This window comes from Narcine bancroftii, chromosome 1 (assembly GCF_036971445.1).
Source record: "Narcine bancroftii isolate sNarBan1 chromosome 1, sNarBan1.hap1, whole genome shotgun sequence".
NCBI lineage: Eukaryota > Metazoa > Chordata > Chondrichthyes > Torpediniformes > Narcinidae > Narcine > Narcine bancroftii.
Genome location: NC_091469.1, coordinates 258,320,779 through 258,346,112, shown reverse-complemented (window position 1 = coordinate 258,346,112; position 25,334 = coordinate 258,320,779). Strand labels below are relative to the sequence as shown.

Sequence of the window (25,334 nt, the reverse complement as noted above, 5' to 3'; positions counted from 1 at the left end):
GGTCTATGTCAGATAAACTTTTTTTTTCAGATTACTGGCCATTTAAAAAAAACAGCCCAGCAGTAACAGCAAATCACTTGTATCAATGTTTAAACAACAAGGGAAGACTTTTTAAGCAATGAAATAATGTTTAAATCTTACCCAAAAAATGCTGGCCACAATGCCACAACTGATTACAGAGACTGCTGTCGATCACTGAGACATCGCCACTGCTGCTGATCACTTCCTGGGCCAGTGGAAAACTCGCTGGTGAGAGTGCGAGCTCTTGTCGAGCAACCGGGGGGGGGGGAATTGCTCTAGTCTTCCCAGTCATCAGAGCTCCCAATGTCAATGCCCATCTCTGAATCCTCCCCTACGCCTACCATGCATGCACACTAGGGAGTCTGGTGTGAGTCTGTGGCAATAGGCCGAGGGGAGGGTACAGAGTCGGCATTGGGAGCTCTGGTGTGCCAAGGAGGGGAGGGAACACCACTGAGCCTGAGGTTCTGCTCTTGACTAGGAGCCCATTCTCCTTTTTTTTACATTTTTTATTTTTCACACTATAAACCACACTGCCCAAGATTCATACAGACATTTTTTCTCTTGAATATATACAGTGTCATTTTCTCCCCCTTTTTCCCCCCTCCCACCCCCCTTCCCATTTATTTGAAGTTCAATCTATAAGATACATTAAACCCGTTAAACAATGTTGTCACTTAATAAAAATAAACAAGAAATTTTACTGAGTCAGTTCTTTTCATTGTCTTCTCCTTCTGTCATTTTAGGTGGTGGAAGTCCATGGTAGGATTTCTCTATTGTATTTCATGTATGGCTCCCATATTTGTTCAAATATTGTGATGTTATTTCTTAAATTATATGTTATTTTTTCCAATGGAATACATTTATTCATTTCTATGTACCATTGTTGTATTCTCAAGTTGTCTTCTAATTTCCAGGTTGACATAATGCATTTTTTTGCTACAGCTAGGGCTATCATAAGAAATCTTTGTTGTGCTCCATCCAAATCGAGTCCAAATTCTTTATTTCTTGTATTACTTAGGAGGAAGATCTCTGGGTTTTTTGGTATATTGCTTTTTGTGATTTTATTTAATATCTGGTTTAGATCTTCCCAAAATTTTTTCACTTTCTCACATGTCCAAATTGCATGAATTGTTGTTCCCGTTTCCTTTTTACAGCGAAAACATCTGTCTGATACTGTTGGGTCCCATTTATTTAACTGTTGAGGTGTGATGTATAGCCTGTGTATCCAGTTATATTGTATCATGCATATTGTATCGTGTTTATTGTATTTCTCATAGTTCCGGAGCATAGCTTTTCCCATGTTTCATTCTTTATCTTTATGTTTAGATCTTGTTCCCATTTTTGTTTAGGTTTACCGTTTGTTTCCTCGTTCTCCTTTTCTTGCAGTTTGATGTACATGTTTGTTATAAATTTTTAAATTATCATTGTGTCTGTAGTCACATATTCAAAATTGCTTCCTTCTGGTAACCTCAAACTGTTTCCCAATTTGTCCTTCAAGTAGGTTTTAAGTTGGTGGTATGCAAACCTTGTATCGTGAGTTATATTATATTTATCCTTCATTTGTTCAAAGGATAATAATTTATTTCCCAAAAAACAATTTTCTATTCTTTTGATCCCTTTTCTCTCCCATTCTCTGAAGGAAAGGTTATCTATTATGAAAGGGATTAGTTGATTTTGCGTCAATATTAGTTTTGGTAGTTGGTAATTTGTTTTATTCCTTTCTACGTGAATCTTCTTCCAAATGTTGAGCAGGTGGTGTTGTACTGGTGAATTCCTACGTTGCACCAATTTTTCATCCCATTTATATAGTATATGTTCAGGTATCTTCTCCCCTATTTTATCTAGCTCTAATCTGGTCCAATCTGGTTTTTCCCTTCTTTGATAAAAATCTGATAGGTATCTTAATTGTGCGGCTCTATAATAATTCTTAAAGTTTGGTAGTTGTAAGCCTCCTTGTTTGTACCATTCTGTTAATCTATCTAGTGCTATCCTCGGTTTTCCCCCTTTCCATAAGAATTTCCTTATTATTTTCTTTAGCTCCTTGAAGAATTTCTCTGTTAGGTGAATTGGTAATGACTGAAATAGATATTGTATCCTTGGGAAGATGTTCATTTTAATACAGTTTATCCTTCCTATCAGTGTTAGTGGTAAGTCTTTCCAATGCTCTAAGTCGTCTTGTAATTTTTTCATTAATGGATGATAATTTAGTTTATATAGATGGCCGAGATTTTTATTTTGTTGTATACCTAGGTATCGCATTGCTTGTGTTTGCCATCTAAATGGTGATTCTTTCTTAAACTTTGTGAAATCCGCATTATTCATTGGCATCGCTTCACTTTTATTTGGGTTGATGTACCCTGATACTTCTCCATATTCCTTCAATTTCCTATATAATTCTTTTATTGATATTTCTGGTTCTGTTAAGTATATTATGTTGAGGATATTATAACATCATCTGCAAATAGACTGATTTTATATTCCTTTTCTTTTATTTTTATCCCTCTTATTTTATTTTCTGTTCTTATCAGTTCTGCTAAAGCGAACAGTGAGGGAGACAGTGGACATCCCTGCTTTGTTGATCTGCTTAAGTTAAATTGTTTTGATATATATCCATTTACTGTCACTTTCACCAATGGCCCCTTATATAATGCTTTAATCCAATTAATATATTTATCTGGTAGGCTGAATTTTTGTAGTACTTTGAATAAATAATTCCATTCTACTCTGTCAAAGGCCTTCTCTGCGTCTAAAGCAACCGCTACTGTTGGAGTTTTATTTCCTTCTACTGCATGAATTAAGTTAATAAATTTACAGATATTGTCTGTTGTTCGTCTTTTTTTAATAAATCCAGTTTGGTCTAGATTTACTATTTTTGGTACATAGTCGGCCAATCTGTTTGCTAATAGTTTAGCTATTATCTTATAATCTGTGTTAAGTAGAGATATTGGTCTATATGATGCTGGTGTTAGTGGATCTTTCCCTGTCTTTGGTATTACTGTAATTATTACTGTTTTGCATGAATCTGGTATGTTTTGTGTTTTATCAATCTGGTTGATTACTTCCAGGAGGGGAGGAATTAATAAGTCTTTAAATTTTTTATAGAATTCTATTGGGAGTCCATCCTCTCCTGGTGTTTTATTGTTCAGTAGTTTTTTTTAATATCTCCTGTAATTCTTCTATTTCAAATGGTTTTATTAATTTATTTTGCTCCTCTGTTTGTAATTTCGGTAGTTCAATTTTAATTAGAAATTAATCTATTTTGTCTTCTTTCCCTTCGTTTTCAGTTTGATATAGTTGTTCGTAGAATTCCCTGAAGTTTTCATTGATCACCGTTGGATTATATGTAATTTGTTTGTCCTTTTTCCTTAATGCCAATACCATTCTTTTAGTTTGTTCTGTCTTAAGCTGCCACGCTAGAATTTTGTGCGTTTTTTCTCCTAGCTCATAATATTTCTGTTTTGTCTTCATTATGTTCTTCTCCACCTTATATGTTTGTAATGTTTCATATTTTATTTTTTTGTCTGCCAATTCTCTTCTTTTAGTTGTATCTTCCTTTATTGCTAATTCTTTTTCTGTATTTGTTATTTCCTTTTCCAACTGTTCTGTTTTCTGATTGTAGTCCTTCTTCATCTTAGTTACATAACTTAAAATTTGCCCTCTGATGAACGCTTTCATTGCGTCCCATAGTATAAACTTATCTTTCACTGATTCCGTATTTATTTCAAAGTACATTTTAATTTGTCGTTCAATGAATTCTCTAAAATCCTGTCTTTTAAGTAGCATGGAGTTTAATCTCCATCTATACATTCTTGGTGGGATGTCCTCTAGCTCTGTTGCCAATAACAGGGATGAGTGATCCGATAATAGTCTAGCTTTATATTCCATTTTCCTAACTCTTCCTTGAATGTGGGCTGATAACAGGAATAGGTCTATCCTTGAGTATGTTTTGTGTCTACCCAAATAATATGAATATTCCTTTTCCTTTGGGTGTTGTTTCCTCCATATATCCAAAAGTTGCATTTCTTGCATCGATTTAATTATAAATTTGGTTACTTTGTTCTTTCTGTTAGTTTTTTTTCCAGTTTTATCCATGTTTGAGTCCAAATTAAAGTTAAAATCCCCTCCTATTAGTATGTTCCCTTGCATATCTGCTATCTTCAAAAAGATATCTTGCATAAATTTTTGATCTTCTTCATTAGGTGAGTATAGATTGAGTAAATTCCAAAATTCTGAATATATCTGACATTTTATCATTACATATCTCCCTGCTGGATCTATTATTTCCTCTTCTATTTTGATTGGTACATTTTTATTGATTAATATAGCTACTCCTCTGGCTTTTGAATTATATGATGCTGCTGTTACATGTCCTATCCAATCTCTCTTTAATTTCTTGTGTTCCACTTCAGTTAGATGTGTTTCTTGTATGAATGCTATATCAAGTTTTTATTTTTTCAGTAAATTTAACAGTTTCTTCCTTTTGATTTGGTTATGTATTCCATTAATATTTAAAGTCATATAGTTCAACATAGTCATTTCATACTTTGTTTATCTTTCCTTTCCGTTTCCTCATCACGACTTCCTTTCTATCCATTTCTGCTTTCTTTTTTTGAACACATTATAAGACAACATTTCTAAAACATAAAATATTTCCACTATTCTCATATCTAAAATTCCTTTAACCCCAATAGTCCCTCCTCTTTCTGAGTTGCCCTTTGTCCCTTGTCGGGCAATCTCATCTCACCTGGATTTGCGAATCTGCTCGCAAGCGTCAACTAATTTCGCAGTGACTGTAATTCTTCCCCACCCAGCCCCCCCCAGAAAAGATTTTAATCTTCATATATAACAAAGGTCACTCTCTTAATTCCCTCCTTACTTCCTTTCTTCCCTTTCTTTCCCTTCTTAGTTCTTACTTATACTCTTTTTATTTATATATATATATAGTTTGTTGTCATTTTTGTTCTTGTTACATCTCTTCATCTCTCTGTCTGTTTTGTAGTTCTGCAAATTTTTGTTCTTGTTCCAGATCCGAGAATAGTTTGCTTTGCTGCCCCGGGATAACTATTTTAAGTACCGCTGGTTATTTTAACATAAATTTATAACCTTTTTTCCATAGGGTCGTTTTTGCTGTATTAAACTCCTTCCTCTTCTTCAGGATTTCAAAACTTGTATCTGGATAGAAAGAAATTTTTTGACCCTTGTATTCCAGTGGTTTTTTGTCTTCTCTTATTTTTTTCATTACCTTCTCCAATATATTTTCTCTTGTTGTATATCTTAGGAATTTTACGAGAATGGATCTTGGTTTTTGTTGTGGTTGTGGTTTAGGGGCTAATGTTCTGTGTGCCCTTTCTATTTCCATTTCTTCCTGTAATTCTGGTCTTCCTAGGACCCTGGGGATCCATTCTTTTATAAATTCTTTCATATTTTTGCCTTCTTCATCTTCCTTAAGGCCCATTATCTTTATATTGTTTCTTCTATTATAATTTTCCATTATATCTATCTTCTGAGCGAACAGCTCCTGTGTTTCTTTAACTTTTTTATCAGATTCTTCTAATTTCTTTTTTAAGTCATCTTCCTCCATTTCTATGGCTGTTTCTTGTTCTTCCACCTTGTCTACTCTTTTTCCTATTTCTGTCATGACCATCTCTAATCTATTCCCTTTTTCTTCTGTACTTTTCATTCTTCTTTTTATTTCACTGAATTCTTGTGTCTACCATTCTTTTAATGTTTCCATATATTCTTTAAAAAAATATATCCATGTACTTGCCCTTCCCTTCATCTTCCATTTCTCTGTGTTCTCCCTCCTCTTCTGAGTCCACTGTGTCCTTTCTGATCTGTGTCCTTTACCTCTGTTCTTCTGATTTTCTTGTTGGGTTGTTTATTTTATTTTGTTGGGTATTTTTGTTCTTCTTATTTTTATTAAAAGTGTCTTGGTGTTGGTTTTCTTCCTCTGGGTTGGTCATCTGTTGTTTCTTTGATTTCCTATTTTTATTCTCTTCCTTCTTGTTCCCGTTATTTTCTATGTTTTCCTGTTGAGAGTCTTGCTGTCGTGTTATACTTGTCTGTTTCAGCTGTGGAGATTTACTCCTCAGCTGGTCCCCCCTCCCGTCGGTGTTGTTTTTGTCTTGTGCATTGCGCACTTTTGTTTGGCTCCGTGAGCCATCTTTGTAGTCCTGAGTTCGGGGTTTCCACTGACCTCAGGGAGCGGGCTTCTCTCTCCACGGCGGGCCTCCTCGTACCGGTAAGGCCTTCACCTTCCTCTTCCGATGTCCTTCCTTCTTCTTTTCTTCCCGTTTTTGGTTTTTCTTTCTTTGCTGCCATTTTCTCCACACTTTCACTTTCAATTTGTTATGGTTTCTGTGTTAGTGACTTTGTTTTTTCTCTACCTTTTTTTACTTTTCTGGAGAGGGCTGGTATTTTCTTTCCGGTCACTACTCCATCACATGACTTCCCCGGAGCCCGTTCTCCTTGATGACACCAGGTCAAAGGATTCATCTGACCATTTGTGGCTGGGAGACACTGGCACACAGTTTGAGAGGGAGAGCTGGAAAGAAAAGTAAATGGGGAAGGTAAAGAAGAAATGGAAGGAGAGAGAGAGAGAGAGATGGGGAAGGTAAAGAAGAAATGGAAGGAGAGAGAGAGAGAGGGAGAGAGAAAAAATTTCAGATAAACGAGGACTTCTGATTTGTTTCAGATATCATAATTTATCCGTAATTTAAATTTTTTTTGGAGAATCTGATTTTGGATAATCTGAATTGTATTGCACTTGTGCTTCACACTAGTGGTTGAGCAGTTTTGCTTATCCAGAGATGAACAATTCAAGGATCAAGAGTTTATTAATAGAAACAAACTCTATATCACTTTTTTAATGCAGGAAAGAGATGAATCTATTTTGTGTATAACATTTCTCTTGTTACCAATCTGGCTGGCTTGAGAATTTCTAGCATTTCTTTATTACACATTTGGAGGTTGTCAGATTGTCAATAGAATTACATTGAAACCCCTAGTATCTGGCATCTATGGGCATTGGTAGATGTAAATTTTCTAGTTGCTCGATACTGTGCTGTGATTGACAAACTAACGGCGAGGCGTGCCAATTTTAAACTTCTATATTTTTTCATCTCTTTATTTTCTGCAATTTTTTCCCCGATTGTTTGGGGTTGCTTGAATTCCAGGTAACAGGGGTTTTACTGTCTTCCTGTTGCTATCTGGCATGTTTGCTGATCTGTAATTTTTCATGTCATAAGATATCACACAAAAAAAATTCATGCCATAAATACATCCCTAACTTTTAATCAAGTAAATGACTCTTATCTTTATAAATAGCATTTTCTTCTGACAAATAGATTTATAAATTCTAAGTTACCATGTTCAACTGCAAGAGTCTCTTGGTCCACAGTTGTAGTTTTTTTTAAATTTAACCTGCTTTCACATTGTTTTTTGAGTTAGTTCTATGAATGCTGGTTGCCCTCCAATAACTACTCTTCCATAACCTCGTGCATTGTATCTCAGTTATTTAATCCTGAAGCACAGTCTAAGTCTATTTTCTAAATGCTCATGATATAACAATCATGGTTGGAAAGTTCTCACTTGTTTGTATTTTTGACCAATTCCCTGTCAAGATTGGCAGTTTAGATTACCTAACCTGTCCTTCCAGCTGAGATTTGAGTTTGTTGGAATTTCATTACTAAGCTTGAAATGTAAAGCATAGAACATAACAGTTCAGGACCAGGCCCTTCAGCTACATTGACCATGGTGCCAATTTAAACTAATTTGCCCGCCTATGGTCTATTTCCCTCTCTTCATTCCCTGTTCATGTGTCTAAGTGCTGCTATTGTGTCTGTTTCCATCACTTCTCCTGGCAGTGCATTCCAGGTGCCTACCACACCATATGTGAAGCAAAACAAAAAGCTTCATAAATCTCCTCTTTAAGCTTTCCCCTCTCATCTTGAACCTTTGCCCTCCAATTTCAACATTCCACCACCGGCAAAAGACTCTCTCTATCCTATTTTTGTCTGACAATTTTATATACCTCTATCAGGTTATCTGACACCCCAGAGAAAACAATCCAACTTGGCCCAACCCCCACTTATAGTATCCTGGTAAAACTATTCTACGTCTTCTGCAAGGCCTCCATCCCCTTCCTATAGTGTGACAATCAGAACTGCTTTCTATGGTCAAAATGCTGCCTAACAAGTTTTATACAGTTGCAACATGTCTTGTGACTTGTACTCCACTCCCTGACTGATGAAACAAGCTAAAATGCAATTGCAAGCCTTCAATAGCTCATGACATTATTGAATTAAAATAATTTGTCTTGCTTAAAGTTTATTAAAAAAAATCACATTAGGCTTATTTCATGTATTGTGAGCTAGTGTACATAAGGAGTTAATATCCAGTGTTCTATGATATACTTCTCTATAGAAAAGCTTTTGGCCTAGTTCAGATTGGCTACTTGGAATTTTCCATGTTTCTAATTTCTGTGGTTGACGTCTGTATGAATTTTTAGTTAAATTAGAACAGTTCTATTTAAATGCAGGCTACAGTTATAGATTGCTAATGCATTCAGTGTAGATGACTGATTCTTGAGGGATCTGGTGGTTGACTACTTTCTTTTAAGGGGTTTGAGTAATATTTATCTAGATAAACATATCTGCCTTTATATTCCTGGCTGGCTTGTCTGTCCTGGAGTCCTTGATCTGATTGACACCTGTCTAGATTTCATGAAAGCACTATTTGGCAGAGAGTCTTTTTGATGAATAACTCTATGGACTTTAAACTATGGTCTTGAATATGTGGTTTATAGTAAACTTTGTTGGCCAGTGAAAGAGGAGCCACAAACTTTCAGTGTTTCTAAAATTTTGCGCCTCTGCTGTAGAGGAGATGAAATGTATTTAAACTTCGTTGTTTTTTAAAATCAACTTTGTCTCAAAGCAAACCTGCAAAAAGCCTTTATATTCTGTAGAGAAATGTCAGGCTTCGTGATGGTTTTTGTATCCTATTAATCAATTCATTTGCTGGATCAGAAGTTGAGTTTTTAAAAAAAACTGGTCAGAATATTTTTTTAAATCTCTAGAGAGAGGTGAATTATTGTCCCATTCCACTAACCGATGCACAGGAAATAGTATTCTGATTCCTTGGTTTCAAGATCTATTCTCTTGATTGCAATATGTATAGCATCATAAAGCCATGGCAATTGCTTAAGCAAGTGATCAATTGTGAATGGAAGAAATTATTGAGCAGAAAATTGTGACATTAGGGATAAGCACCTTTTTAATTAGACCTGATGATTTTTTTTTGTGGCTTACAAACTTCACTGATTAGGCATTTGTAAACTGCTAATGTATAAATTATTTGATATCAGTTTTATTTATTGCAACTGAATTTTCTTCATGTTCTAGTTTTTAATGACCATTGTCTGATGTGTCCTGGATGGGCTGCTCCTAGCTGTGACCCAGAGTTGGTGAATTGAAATCCCTGGCCCTTGGAAGCTGTGAATCTGTCGGAGTGAACTCCAAAGCAATGAAGAGTATTGATTCAAAGAATGCTATCCAAATCCTGACTAGCCGTGAGCGTGGCTTCCAGGAACTGGGCTGTCAAAGAAGCTTGGAGGAGCTGGTAGAAGACAAGACGCGATGGATGCAATGGGAAAGTCAGGTGAGCAAAATTATAACTGGAGTTTTAAAATAGTTTGCTCCATTTTTTTAGTTTTAACCTTTCATGCACCAGAACTGATTTGCTTTGACTTGGCCTTGGACCTTAAAATTATTTCCACACTGCATTTTAGTTAGAGGATGTTTAAGTGCCATTGCACCTCGAGAATGGTGATTACATGCAGAAAGTCTTTGGCTAGTGATGAGCAGCACGAAACCTGAACGCTTCACTTGGAAAATAAAACATCCTTATAGCCAGCTGGAAAAGATTGGCCATCTTGTCTCTTGGGGACATTTTTTTTCACAGCCAATGGAGTTAATGTTTAAAAAATACTGAGTACAGAGATGTAGAATAATAAATCATGGCTTGTGAGACTAACAATTTCTCAGGTATTTTAAGTTTTCCTTACATGCAAAGTGTAAATCTAACTTTTTAAGGGAGGATTGGGTGTTGTCAACCATTTGTGATTCTTTCTAAGGCATCAAGATAAAAGGAAAGGAGAAAAATAATTGAAACAATTGGCATTTTTTCCACATTTCTGGCCTTTTGTATTGTTTTGTGCATTGATGTGGTGCAAGCAGACGATTGACATTTGGATTGGATTGTATTTGGGGTAGTTGTGAAGCTTATTTTGGAAATGATTTTAATTTGGTCATACAGCATGGTAACAAGCCCTCCCAGCCCATGTGCCTGTGCTGCCCAAGTACCCCAATGAACCTACTACCTCCATACGTTTTGAAGGGTGGGAGGAAACCCATGCCAACTCAGGAAGAAATGTAGACACCTGAAAGACAGCACCGGATTCGAACCCAGGTTGCTGGCACTGCAATAGCGTTGTGCTATTCATGCTGTTTCAGTTGAAAATTTATGAGTGGCTTAACAAGTATTGGGGCTGTGGCTGTGGGGCATGGGTTGGGGGGGGGGGATATTTAGTGCACAGCTAATATGCTGCACCATGATACGAAGATGTTCTAGTGGAGATGCAGGTACTTTTGCCCTTTTGTCAATTTCTGGCTTGTATAAGAATATGAAATTATTGCATGTGCTTCAGGGGTGGTATTCTAGTTTCAAAGATTTTGTGGGATGAGATGATAATTTTGAAGGAGGTGACTTGATTTTAGCTGGAATTTGTAAATGGGAATGAAGAGAAATGCATTGAGATGTCAAATTCTTTTACTATTACATCCATTCCTTCACCCATTTTGAAGATACAATTTTGCCAACAAGCAATTCAGTCCGTTCCTGTCACTCCAGATCTGCTATACCATTTCCTTAGAAACTTTGTAATGGAGTAGATGGCACTCTTTGTTCTGTTTAATGGAAAGTTCTATGCCAGTTCACAGACCCTGGCTGCTTTTTTTTAAAAAAAGCACTTGATTTCATTCTTATGAATAACCTAATTTCTGCCATCTTCTGGTTGTTGGGAGTTTCCTGCCTTCATTATCCCCACAAATAGTGCCTTATGAAATAGCTATTTGCAGTTTCATCCTGTGATCTACCGGATTGGTCCATGTCATCAAAGTACCACTGATACATTGATATACTTTGTCAATTCATGTTGCAACTTTTGTCTTTTGCACTGCAGTCCCCTTTCTTTCACCATCTCCCACTCTGAGGTTGGTATAGTTTTGATCATCATCCTGAGGTTTAAGACTACTGTGCTGCTGGACTGTTGGAGGCTTTCTTTTCAATCTGGGGACAGTTGTCCAATTGACCTTGAGGAAGTAGACTCTTGAAAGACTAATTTGAGAGAAATATTCCAGTTTGTGTAGTAGTTGTAAGCCTTATTTCTTTTCTTACAGAAAGTCGAACTTCCAGACAGTCCCCGATCAACCTTCCTCTTGGCATTTAGCCCAGACAGGTCAGTAGCAGCATGATCAATCAACTTGGAATAACTTTGTATCCTGTGCCAATTTCTAAAGCTGTTCCTTACTATTTACAAAGAAGGCTTTAAAATTATTCTCTTTAGCGTGCAGGAATAACCGATAAAATAATTCAATTCCTGAAATAGGACTTGTAGCTTTTTACTTTATTTTGAGTGCCACTTTATTAGGACACCAGAAATTTTGGTTCCATCAAGGCAATCAAAGCCTATTTCAGGAATTGAGCATCTAATCTCACCCTATGAATTCTTGGAATGGCTCTCTTTTTTGGTGGTGTTTAACATCTGATTAATCAGTTGTGTGTAAAAGGTCTTAGAGAGCAAGTTTTGCCAGTGACACATATGCCTGCTAGTTATCCCTGAGTAAACACCTCTAAAGCTGATGGATTGCCCAGATGTCTTATTGTTGTAAGTGAAATATTAGTGGATGAAAACAGCAGCTTTCTTTAAACTAGCTAACCACAGCTGCTTGCCTATTGAGGCTGTAAATTTCTTAATTTAAAAAAAATGTAGACCTACAGCAACAGTATCAGGCCATTTTGGCCCACGAGTCCATGCTGCCCAATTTACACCTAACCCTCAGTACTTTTTGAATGATGGGAGGAAACTGGAAAACCGACGCAGATACAGGGAGAGCGTACAAACTCCTTACAGACAGTGCAGGATTCAAATCTATCTCGATCACTGGCACTGTAAAGGTGTTGCGTTAACCATGCCATCCTGACGACATCAAAGTTCTGTGTAATTTCAAGTTCTTTTTCCGAGTTTATTCATATGCTGGGAAGTATTTTGCATCTTACTTCAGCTGTTACCATAATCTATCAATTTGGAAAAGTTTACATTTATGAAACAGAATTAAAGGTGCACAACTGCGCAACACCTTCAGTAACCCTGCAGATGGAGCTCAGCTGCAGCCCACCTGTTCAAGATTGAATGGCTCAACCCGGTCTTGGATACATTTTCTCTTCACGTCGAAGGCTGACGCGTTCAGAATCACCAGTGTTCTTCTCTAATCACTGCCTCCTTCATGCCTCCAGTCACCTACAGGAGGACCAGAAAGAGGGCAGGGAATGTGGAAGCTGAACATGTAGTTGGTGACTCCAGAGAACATGGAGGAACTCAGGAGGAGTCGCAGGTTTGAGAACCGTAAAGTCTTTTGATTCCTCAGTGATCAAGGAGAACATCAAGAGGGTCTTTATCTTTAAAGGTGTTCAGAGAGCAAGACAGAACAGAGGGAGCTGAGCCAACTTCAGACTAACCTGCAGAAACTCCTCCTCCTGCAGTCGAGAGGGGTGAATGTGAGAGAGGAACTAAGAGGTGAAGAGCCAGCAAGCCTTGCTATTCACCTCCGAGTTCTCCAAGATCATCTTTCAATCCAGAATCCGCACAGTGGAGCAGGATGAGTCGTGATTACGCTTCTTCTTCCTAAAGGTTCAAAGAAGGATCTCTGATCCACAGCCTTAAGGAAGAGGATGGCTTGATCACATCCTCGCAGATGTACATACAGAATATCAGTAGGTCCTTTCATGTCGATTGGTATGACACTAAACCACAGAACAACCTCCCATAAATTCCTGCCATCTCTCAAGGAGGTCTTTGATGACAGCTATTGGATGACAGTCAATTACCCTGGAGGAGCTGACTGACTCTATCCGTTCCTTTGGGTTGAGTAAGAATCCCGGAAGAGATGGCTTACCAGCCGAGTTGTACATGGCTCTGTGGGACTGGGTGGGCCCAGACTTGCTGGAAGTGTACAATGCTACATTCCAGGCAGGCAGCATGACAGACTTCACAAGGAAGGGCATCATCACCCTCATCTTCAAACAGGAGGGAAGGAGGATATCAGGAATTTGAGACCTATGTCATTGTTAAATGTTGACTACAAAATCCTGTCCTGTCCAAAGCCATTGCCAATTGAGTTGAGACTGTACGAGGACAGGTGATTCACTCAGACCAAACCTGTACGGTTCCAGGCAGGAAAATCTCTGACAGCCTCATGCTGCTCAGAGTTGCCACCACATACTCGATTGGACAATCTAGTTCAACTATTGAAGGCAAAGGGGTTGATAAAGAAGAGAGTTAGCTGATAGCAATTGATTGGGCAATCGAGTTCAACAGTTGAAGACAAAGGTCATCATCAGAGTGGTAAGGCTTTGGTTCCACAGGCCGGCAAGGAATAATTAGAGTTGAAGTCAGAAAGGGCCACCCTATTCGAGGAACAAAAAGGATTCAACAGGTAGACACAGGCAAGAGCAGCTTTTTAAAAATATCATATATTTTGTTTATCTAGTCATAGACAGTGGGAATGGCAGCCAAGGCATAGAAATACTCCTTTTGAAAAATGTGGGTTGTCATGGAAGCCAGCAGTAACCCTGATGACTTCATCTGCAAGGTGCATCCAGCTGCAGCTCCTGACAAGCGGAGTTAAAGAAATGGAGTTAGATGAACTCTGGATCATTCAGGAGGCAGAGGGGGTGATAGACAGGAGTTGTATCACATCTAAGATGTGTAGATGGGTGACAGGAGAGGGAAAAATCACCTCTGTGGTCATCCCATTTTGGATACTGTTGAGGGGGTCGACCTGGATGATAATGTGGTAGGATAGGTGAGGAGGACCAGCAAGGAGAGTTGAAGGACCGAACCTGCAGGGTAATGATCTCAGGATTGCTACCCATGCCATGTATTAGGGAGGTTAGAAATAGGAGGATAATGCATTATAACACATGGCTAAAGTCATGGTGTAGGATAGAGGAGTTCAAGTTTCTGGATGATTGGGCTTTCTTCCAGGGAAGGTGGTATTTGCTTCGACAGGATGGTTTGTGTCTGAACTGAAGTGGGACTAATATCCTTGTGGGAAGCTTTGCTAGTGCTGCTCCAGTGGGTTTAAACTAGATTTTCAGGGGGAGCAGATAGAGGAGTGGAGGAGGGAAAAGATGATGTGAAAATTGCAAGGAGCATTAGAAGTCAACAGGTTGAATGTGGTGGAAATGTTCTCGGGGGCATCTATTTCAAGGCAAGGAGTATTGTAGGAAAGGCAGATGAGTTTAGAGCATGGATTGATGCGTGGAATTATGACACCGTGGCTATTAGTGAAACTTGGTTGCAGGAGGGGCAGGAAAGGCTCAATGTTCTGGGCTTCTGTTGCTTTAGATGCGATAGAATGGTTGAGGGGGGCGGGAGGATGAAAGGGGGAGGAGTGGGATTGCTTCTCAGGGAAAATATCACAGCTGTGTTCAGGCAGGACAGACCAGAGGCTGTATGGGTAGAGCTGGCCACGTTCATGGGGTTGTATATAGACTGGCCAATAGTAGCGAGAATTGGAGGAGCAAATCTATAGAGAGATAGCAGACAGCTGCAGGAAACATGGTGTGATAGGAGATTTTAATTTTACGCATATTAACCCTGGAAATTATAGGCCAGTGAGCCTGACGTCGGTGGTAAGTAAATTATTGGGAGGTGTTCTAAGATCAGATATACAAATATTTGGATATCCATGGACTGATTAGGGATAGTCAACATGGCTTTTACCAGGAAGGGAAAGGCTGTGGATGTTGTCTACATGGACTTTAGTAAGGCCTTTGACAAGTCCCGCATGAGAGATTAGTCAGGAAGGTTCAGACGCTGGGTATTCATGGTGAAGTAGTGTACTGGATTCAATAATGGCTGGACGGGAGAAGCCAGAAGGTAGTGGTGGATGATTGCTTCTCAAATTGGAGGCATGTGACTTGTGGTGTGCCTCAGGGATCAGTGCTAGGATCATCAATACCAATGATCTGGATGATAATGTGGTAAATTGGATCAGCAAGTTTGCAGATGACACTAAGATTGGAGGTGTTGTGGACAATGAAGAAGGTTCAAAGCTTGAAGATGGATTTGGACCAGCTGGATAAATGGACTGAAAAATGGCAGATTGCATTTAATGCAGACAAGTGTGAGGTGTTACATTTTGGAAGAACAAACCAAGAAAGGACATGCATGGTAAATGATGAGGTGTGTGGTAGAACATAGAGATCTGGGAATACAGATCCATAATTCCCTGAAAGTGGTGTCACAGGTGGAAAGGGTTGTGAAGAGAGCTTTTGGCACATTGGCCTTCATGAATCAAAGTATTGAATATAGGAGTTGGGATATTACGTTAGTTGTATAAGACATTGGTGAGGCCAAATTTGGAGTTTTATGTGCAGTTTTGGACACCTAACTACAGGAAAGATATCAATACGATATAAAGAGTGCAAAGAAGATTTACTAGGATGTTGCCCAGGCTTCAGGGAACAGTTAAACAGGTTAGGACTTTATTCCCTGGAGAGTAGAAAAATAAAGGGAGATTTGATAGAGATATTTAAAATTGAGGGGAATAGACAGAGTAAATGTCGATAAACTTTTTCCACTGTGGGTACGTGAGATAAAACCGGAGTACCTGGGTTAAAAGTGAAAAGGGAAAAGTTTTAAGAAAAACATGAGGAGGAATTTCTTCACACAGAGTGGTGGGGTTGTGGAACAAGCTTCCAGCTGAAGTGGTGAATGTGGGCTCATTTTTAACATTTAAGAAGAATTTGGACAAATACATAGATGGGAGAGGTTATGGACCAGGTTCAGGTCAATGAGACTAGGTTAAAAAAAAATGATTTGGCACAGACTAGAAGAGCCAATGAGGCCTGTTTCTGTTCTATGACTCTGTACATGCAGGACAGCTTGGACTAGGAGAAGACTTGCATGATGGATCTGCTCTCCATATATGGGCTTTGGAGAGGAATCCATAATTGAATTAAGCAGTACGCTGACATCTGTAGTACAATCCAAATGGATGAGTGGGAAACCGATAGCTTCCCCACCAAGTCTGTAGTCAGGCAGGGTTGCCCGTGCTCTCTAGTCTTATTTTGATGCTGCTTAGAAACCTTTGAAAAATCCATTAGGAAGGATGAGGGCATATGAGGAGTGCCATTGCCAGGCAGTGGAGTCACTCAGGTCAAGACCTGGATAAGGTTGCAGTCTTCTGTACAGGCTAATGATCAGTTCACAGACCTCTCTGCATCTGTGGCCATTTTGAGTCTCCATTGGGCACCAGGGTAAACCAGAAGAAAAGCGAGGTAATGCTCTTCAGTAACTGGTCTGACTAATCCGCCATCCCCTTCACACTCGGATCTGACTACCTGAAGATGCTGAGAATCTGGTTTGGAAGGACCGAGGCATGCAACAAAAATTGGTGGAACAAATCATAAAGGTCCACTAGAAACTGGGTCTGTAGGTGCGATGCTCCCTCTCAATAACAGGGAAGAACCTTGTCACCAGCTGGAGGTGCTCTAGGTGCAGCTATCACCCATCCCCCACACCTCCACCCTGGTGGTCACCAAAACACTCTCCCAGTTCATAAGGGGATCCAAAATGAAAAATGTCTGATGGGTTGCTATGTAAAATGGGGGCAAGGGCATATCCAACGTGGCCCTCACCCTGATGACCATCTTAGTGTATGGCAGCATCAGTCTTGTGCGTGGAACCAAAGTACAAGTGCATCAAGTGACGCTGTGTGATGAAGTTCTACCTGTCCCAGGTGTGGCCAACAATGGGCCTGGTTCAATTGCTGCACAATGTCCCAGTCAGTGGGACTTTGTCACACTGCCAATGCTTTATGGGATTTTTTTCCCCCCAAAATCCATTGTTCACAAGTCCATCAGATAAGTACTTGATGAACATGGTAGGGTAGTTCCCTGTACAGACTGTAAAGCACAAAAATCTGTAGACACTGTGGTTGAAATAACATAAAATTCTGGAGAAGTTCAACAGGTCAAACAGTCTCCTTTATGTAGCAAAGGCAAAGATGCAGAACCGTAGTTTCGGGCTTGGGCCCTTCATCAAAGTATGAAAATCTGCTGACAGGCGTCTGAACAAAAGAGTAGCAGGGTTGGGGGGGGAGAGGAGAAGGCAGGTTGCAAAGGGACGAAATTATAGTGGAGAAAGGAGGGCAGGGACAGAAGCAATGAGAGGGAGGAGGGATGGCTGGGTGGGCAGAAGAACAGGAAAGACAGGAAAGGGGGGGGGGAATAAAAGGCGAGCCGGTTCAGTCATTGGCTGGAGAGTTTCCATACGGAAAATGAGGTTTTGTTCCTCCAATTTGGGGGTGATCTGTGTGGGATAGTCCCCAAGCAGACTGTCCAGATCACCTGGCGGAATGCCTCATTGCCAGTGCTCATGAACAAGTACCAGGTCTTGGCCTGGCTAGCAGAGTCCTCCCAGTCAGATCCTTCCTGGACATTGTGAATCTCACTCACAACACAGATGGTCCCGAGATGACTGCAGTAGAGTGGAGATGGTTGTCCACCTCTTTGCTTAATGCAGATTTGCTCAGAATGTGGAGAAGGATGCAAGGGATCTTGTCATTGTTCATCCCCAGGAGTAGTGTATCCGAAGACTCTGATTTACAGACTATTCCTGGGGAATGCACACAGAGACAGGCATCCAGAAATGCTGGAAGATCAACTTGTGAAAGATTTATGTTGGTCTGCCGGAATCCTCTTGGTCTTTCATTACATGGAGATGTCGGTGTGAGAATACTGCTGACTGGCACATCCGATATGACACGACAAGATCTCCATCCTCAACCGATGGTCAGAACACTTCCAATCACTTTTCAGTGCCAACCGCTCAGTCTAAGAATCCGCCCTGCTCCAGCTCCCTCAACAGCCCTTAAGGCTAGAGCTGGATGAGGTCCTCACCCGGGAAGAGACATATAAAGCAATTGAACAGCTGAAAAATGCCAAAGCAGCAGGTATGGATGGAATCCCCCCAGAGGTCTGGAAGGCTGGCAGCAAAACTCAGCATGCCAAACTGCATGAGTTTTTCAAGCTCTGCTGGGACCAAGGAAAGCTGCCTCAGGACCTTCGTGATGCCACCATCATCACCCTGTACAAAAACAAAGACGAGAAATCAAACTGCTCAAACTACAGGGGAATCACGCTGCTCCCCATTGCAGGCAAAATCTTTGCTAGGATTCTCCTAAATAGAATAATACCTAGTGTCGCCGAAAATGTTCTCCCAGAATCACAGTGTGGCTTTCGCGCAAACAGAGGAACTACTGACATGGTCTTTGCCCTCAGACAGCTCCAAGAAAAGTGCAGAGAACAAAACAAAGGACTCTACATCACCTTTGTTGACCTCACCAAAGCCTTCGGCACCATGAGCAGGAAAGGGCTTTGGCAAATACTAGAGCGCCTCGGATGCCCCCCAAAGTTCCTCAACATGGTTATCCAACTGCACGAAAACCAACAAGGTCGGTTCAGATACAGCAATGAGCTCTCTGAACCCTTCTCCATTAACAATGGCGTGAAGCAAGGCTGCGTTCTCGCACCAACCCTCTTCAATCTTCTTCAGCATGATGCTGAAACAAGCCAATAAAGACCTCAACAATGAAGATGCTGTTTACATCCGGTACCGCACGGATGGCAGTCTCTTCAATCTGAGGCGCCTGCAAGCTCACACCAAGACACAAGAACAACTTGTCCGTGAACTACTCTTTGCAGACGATGCCGCTTTAGTTGCCCGTTCAGAGCCAGCTCTTCAGCGCTTGATGTCCTGTTTTGCAGAAACTGCCAAAATGTTTGGCCTGGAAGTCAGCCTGAAGAAAACTGAGGTCCTCCATCAGCCAGCTCCCCACCATGACTACCAGTTCCCCCACATCTCTATCGGGCACACAAAACTCAAAACGGTCAACCAGTTTACCTATCTCGGCTGCACCATTTCATCGGATGCAAGGATCAACAACGAGATAGACAACAGACTCGCCAAGGCAAATAGCGCCTTTGGAAGACTACACAAAAAAGTCTGGAAAAACAACCAACTGAAAAACCTCACAAAGATTAGCGTATACAGAGCCGTTGTCATACCCACACTCCTGTTCGCCTCCGAATCATGGGTCCTCTACCGGCATCACCTACGGCCCCTAGAACGCTTCCACCAGCGTTGTCTCCGCTCCATCCTCAACATTCATTGGAGCGACTTCATCACCAACATCGAAGTACTCGAGATGACAGAGGCCGACAGCATCGAATCCATGCTGCTGAAGATCCAACTGCGCTGGGTAGGTCACGTCTCCAGAATGGAGGACCATCGCCTTCCCAAGATCGTGTTCTATGGCGAGCTCTCCACTGGCCACCGTGACAGAGATGCATCAAAGAAGAGGTACAAGGACTGCCTAAAGAAATCTCTTGGTGCCTGCCACATTGACCACCGCCAGTGGGCTGATATCGCCTCAAACCGTGCATCTTGGCACCTCACAGTTCAGCGGGCAGCAACCTCCTTTGAAGAAGACCGCAGAGCCCACCTCACTGACAAAAGGCAAAGGAGGCAAAACCCAACACCCAACCCCAACCAACCAATTTTCCCCTGCAACCACTGCAGCCGTGTCTGCCTGTCCCACATCGGACCTTTCAGCCACAAACGAGCCTGCAGCTGACGTGGACATTACCCCTCCATAAATCTTCGTCCGCGAAGCCAAGCCAAAGAAGAAAGAAGAAACATGCTGAGGGATGCACTGAGGCTTGGTGCAGCCAGCGCAAGGCTGCTGTGGAAAAGGACCACAGTCTCTAGAGTCCTTCCATCACTGGGCGTTGATAGATTGAGACCAAGGGAAAATCTCACAAACAACAGTGGGGAGTAACAACAAGGTGCAATTTGGGAATGTTTGTAACTGTACAGTGGATGGATATGACACTATGGGTTTGAAAAGACAATGAACTGTTTTGTTTTTTTGTACATAATTTATTTTGAATGATGTCGTTCCTTGATTTCCAACCTGTACTCCTTGTGGAATTGAAAGACAAAGTTCAAATTTATTGTCAGAGTACATACATCACGCACAACCCTCACATTCTTTTCCCTCTGGGCGAGGCAGAATTACTATTTGTTGGTAGTGCAAAATACTGAATTCCAGAAGATCCGTACACATGTTAACAAATGAAGAAATTTAAACAAGCTGTGCAATACAAAGGGAAAATAACAATAAAGTGCAATATAAGAGTCGTAATAAATCTGAGTTTTTTGCTGAGGGGTCTGATGGTGAAGGGGTTCCTGAACCTGGTGGTTCGGGTCTTGTGGTACCTATATCTCTTTCCTTATGGTAGCCTCGAGAACAGAGTGTGTGCTGGGTGATGTGAAGTCTTGATGATTGCTGCTGCTCCCTGATGGCAGTGTTCCCTGTAGGTATTCTCAATGGTGAGAAAGGTTTGCCTGTGATGTCCTAGGCTGTGACCACTAACTTTTGCAGGGCTTTCAGGTCATGGGTATTGATATTCCCATACCAGGTCAGGATGCAGCTAGGCAGCACACTTTCCACTACCCATCTTAGTAATTAGCCAGGGTTTCCTGTGTCATTATCAAAACTCTGCAAACTCCAGAGGAAGTAGAGGTGCTGACATGCTTTCTTCATGATGCCATTAGTGTGTTGGTTCCAGGAAAGATCCTCTGAGGTAGTGACTCGCTGAAACTTAAATTTGCTCACCCTCTCCACCTCTAATCCCTCAATGATCACTGGATTGTACACCTCTGGTTTTCCATTCCTGAAGTCAACAATCTCCTTGGTTTGGGTGACATTGAGTGTGAGGTTGTTGTTGGTGCACCATTCAGCCAAGTTTTCATTCTTCCTTCTGCATGCTGACTCATCGCCCCTTTTGATACAACTCACTACCATGGTATTGTCAGCGAATTTATAGAATGTGTTGTTGTACTGAGCCACATGGGGTGTATTGCAAGAAGAGCAGGAGGTGAAGAATGCAACCCTGTGCTGCTCAAGTACTGATGGAGATTGTGGAGGAGATGTTTTTACTCATCCTCACTGTTTGTGTACTCAAGGTAAGGAAATCATGGATCCAATTACACAGTGGAGTGTTGAGTCCTAGATCTTGGAGTTTGCTGATTACTTTTGAGGGGATTATGGTGTTGAATGCTGAACTGTAGTTGAAGGGCATCCAGATGTATGTCCCTTTATTGTCCAGGTGTTCCAGGGCTTTGCGTAGAGCCAGTGAAATGGCATCTGCCATAGACCCGTTGCTATGGAAGGTGAATTGGAAGGGATCCTTGTCACTGCTCAGACAAGAGCTGATATGTTTCAAAACACTTCATCACTGTTGATGTGAGTGCCACTGGTCAATAGTTATTTAGGCTAGTTACCACACTCTTGGGCACTAGTATAATTGACGCCTGTTTGAAACAGGTGGGTACCGTGCCCTGACAGAGTGAGGTGCTGAGTACATTGGCAAGTTGGTCAGCACAGGTTTTGATTAGTTGGCTGGTTGCTCTCTCTGGTCTGGATGCTTTCCTCTGATCCACTCCATGACATTGTGACAGCATGAAATAGAGGCAGATTCCACTGCTGGTTTACACATGGTGCAGAGTCAGAGACTCCATTTGCACAGAAAAGAGGCCGCGTGAAGGTAAGTATTAAGTAATATGTGTTGTTCGAATTAGTTTTTTCATTTTTGTTTAATTTTCTTAATTTTATAATTGTTAATTACTTTTGCAATTTCAAATAGCTCATTGATTTTTTTGATTGGCTTGACAGCCAGCTAAGTCAGATGGTATGTTGGAGCTGAATTATCCATATTTTTTGTAGCTTTGTGGGAAGGTGCTTTGTCTCCTTCCTCCTGCCCCCACTCCTTTCAACAGAAGTGCTATGACTGTAGGCCATTCACCATGCAGAAATGAGCTAACCTTGATCAGCAAGTTGACTTGGGAGGATCTGCAAAAGGCAAACTTGAACTTCTTTTTTTCTATTGATAGAGCTTAAGCAGTTCCCATTTTATTTGGATGGAAATTATTGCATGTTGAGGAAAGTCTAGTGTAACTGGTGCCACTTGAGGTTAATTATCCAAGGTATACCTGGAGTGATAACTGTGCCAAATAGGTTGGTTCTTTGTGTTGTAATAAACTTGAGGAGAAAAAGAGACAAATCGAAATGTCTCGCAGCTATTTAAGAAATTTTTAAAAATCTGAAAGTTTTCGAAGTAAATTGACCAATGTCCTATAAATTCAGGATTAATGTTGCAAGTGTGTCTGAAATGCGTGGAAATGTGTACTTAGCCAACTGGACCCAACTTTGTTTTTTGCTTTTTCCTTCATTTGTATTCACTGTAACCATTTGTAACCATCGGTTCCTTTAATGGGCCATTCAAAGCTTGTGCGGAGCTGACAACAGTTGACTGGACAGTTGGTCCCCGCGGAAACGCTGTATCTCTGCTCCTCGCTCTCTGTGGGTCTGCACCAGCAGCAGCTCTGCTGTTAGTTAAGTCTTGTCAATCGTAATGCTTAAATACAATTTAATATTGACTACTTGCTTTTTAATCCTTTTAGGACCTTGATGGCCTCCACCCATGTAAATCACAACATTTACATCACTGAAGTTAAATCTGGAAGATGTATTCATTCGCTGGTGGGTCACAGAAGAACACCTTGGTGTGTGACTTTTCATCCCACCATCCAAGGGCTTGTAGCTTCTGGATGTCTGGATGGAGAGGTTCGAATCTGGGATTTACACGTAAGTGTGGGGAAAATAACTTCCTAGTCTGAATGTGAAGTAATTCAAATTTGATGGGGGAACATAATGAAATTTGGAAGCTAAAAGATTATTAATTGTTGCACATGAAAATATTAATACAGTAAAATCTCCAATATCCAGCATCTTTGGGGATCGTAGCTGTTTGCAATGTGAATTTTCCGGTATACTGAGACTTGCTCTTATAATGCCTAACTAATACACCGGCATTAAGAATAAAGAGTTTAAATGACAAAAGACAGTGGAAAATGTAAAGTAATTTGAAAAAATAAATTAGGATTGTATTCTTTCTTTAATTACATAAAGTTCATGTTAATGAAGTAATTCCTGTAACTTAGAAAATTTTAATTTAAATTTGAACCCCAGTTGCTGGCACTAGAACATTGTTGCACTAACTGCTATACTAACCATACCACCATCATAATTAAGCCATCCTTCAAGTACACAGATAAAGCCTTACTACTAATATATCTCATACTAATAAAAATAAAGACTCTTACCAAGCAAGGTTAGGGAGACACTTTGGGAGAGTCGCATTAGTGGCGAGCAGCATTGGGCAGCTTGGCGCCACCCGACTCTCCTTCAAGCCAATGTCCGGTCAGGCATTTGGTGCCACCCAGTTCGCCTTCACACCAGTGTCCCGGTCAGGCCCTTGGTGTGCCTCCACGCAAGTGGTGACGGCAAAAAGCATGCGCACGCTGGTTTAGTGGGGCAAACCTGCATGTGTCCAATGAAATGTCAGCGTTCCTCCGCAGGATCCTTTTTCCCAATCTTAGTTATTCGTAATTTTTTTTTTTTCAATTTTTTGTTAGTTGTTTCCAGTCGATTGAATTCTGTAAAATGGGGATTTTACTGTAACAATAATAAAGGTTTTGAATCTGCAGAATTCAAAGCTGCAGTGAATGAAATGGGAAGAGCTTACTATGGACTCGGGGGTGGGGGGGGTGTGGAGCTCACCTAAGTAACTGTTATTGAGATTTTTGATTAATGTACCTGGTTGAAAGCTTACATATCTTGCATTGATATATATGGCTTTAATTAAATTGTGCCATGTTTTTTTTAAGTGTAAAATATATTTTTGTTTATTTTACCTCCTTACATTTCTGGAGCATTATGTTTGGTTAGCTGTTGCATTGAACACAGAAAGATGTTCTTGCTTTTTTTTTTCAGGGTGGCAGTGAAAGTTGGTTTACAGAAAACAATGTGGCCATAGCATCCTTAGCCTTCCATCCTATGGCACAGCTTCTTTTAATAGCTACCGCAAATGAGATCCATTTCTGGGACTGGAGTCGGCGTGAGCCATTTGCTGTGGTTAAGACCGCTAGTGAAATGGAACGTGTCAGGTTAGTGTCCATAAAGTGAACTGGTGGTGCTGCCTGCTGCATGCGAGTAAAGTGTACATTGCTCCATTAAGGGATAAGTCTTCTATAAAACAAAAAAAAAGCCTTTTCTTTGTCATAGAGCTTCTAATAGAAGTCTCCTGTCTTTTTAAAAAAAGAACTATTCAGATGCTGTTGAGAGTTCATTGCATGTATCAGTTAACTGAACTGCTGAAAGGTGCTAAATGCAAATTAAAAGGAGGATCGCAAGCTGAGCATGGTTAGTGTAGGGTACAGCACGGTTGTGTAGTGGTGAGCACAACACTGTCAACACCAGCAATCCAGGTTCGAATCCATCTAAGGAGTTTGTACCTGTTTCTGCATGGGTTTCCTCTAGATCACACATGTCAAACTCTGGCCCGCGGGCCAAATTCGGCCCGCGATATAATTATACTTGGCCTGCAAGATCATATCAAAAATGTATTAGAGGTGGCCTGCTGGCCGCCGTGCCAGTATAGCGCAAGCACAGTAACCGCTGTGTCCCAGGGTAAGAGAGAGAGAGAGAAAAATCCTGGTCCTTGAAAAGTAGTGGTGGGTGGTTTTATAAACACGCTGTCATGTCCCCCCCGCCCACCGCCCCCCACCGCAGAGCGGCCTGGCCGGTGTCAGGGGAAGCCAAGGCCGCTTCCCAGCGCCCGGAACCCCAGTGGCACAGTGTTTCTTGGAGCTGCAGATGGAGTCGGGACGCCGGAGGGAAGATTGGGGCTCCCCGCCGGGCGATGGGGGCGCCGGCCGCCCTGCGCCTTCCCACCGGACCAGCAGCGGGTGCCCGGAGTACACGTGGAGAGCGAGGCTGGTCGGCAGGCAGGGTGGAACCCCCCGCCAATCTCGGGAGTGGCGTGGGCTGGATCGGGATTAG

The 25,334-nt window shown here is 41.0% G+C and overlaps 1 protein-coding gene across 4 annotated transcripts in view; it reads left to right on the top strand.

Moving 5' to 3' along the window:
- The window catches only part of LOC138742032 (activating molecule in BECN1-regulated autophagy protein 1-like), a 427,572-nt gene that overhangs the window by 37,339 nt on the left and 364,899 nt on the right, over window positions 1–25,334 (top strand). For all 4 annotated transcript variants that reach the window (XM_069896235.1, XM_069896241.1, XM_069896227.1 and 1 more), the window contains 4 exons: window positions 9,423–9,678; window positions 11,478–11,536; window positions 22,895–23,078; window positions 24,267–24,439. In XM_069896235.1, the coding sequence (XP_069752336.1) occupies window positions 9,544–9,678; window positions 11,478–11,536; window positions 22,895–23,078; window positions 24,267–24,439 (551 nt within the window). In that variant the 5' untranslated portion in view covers window positions 9,423–9,543. The remainder of the gene's footprint in view (window positions 1–9,422; window positions 9,679–11,477; window positions 11,537–22,894; window positions 23,079–24,266; window positions 24,440–25,334) is intronic.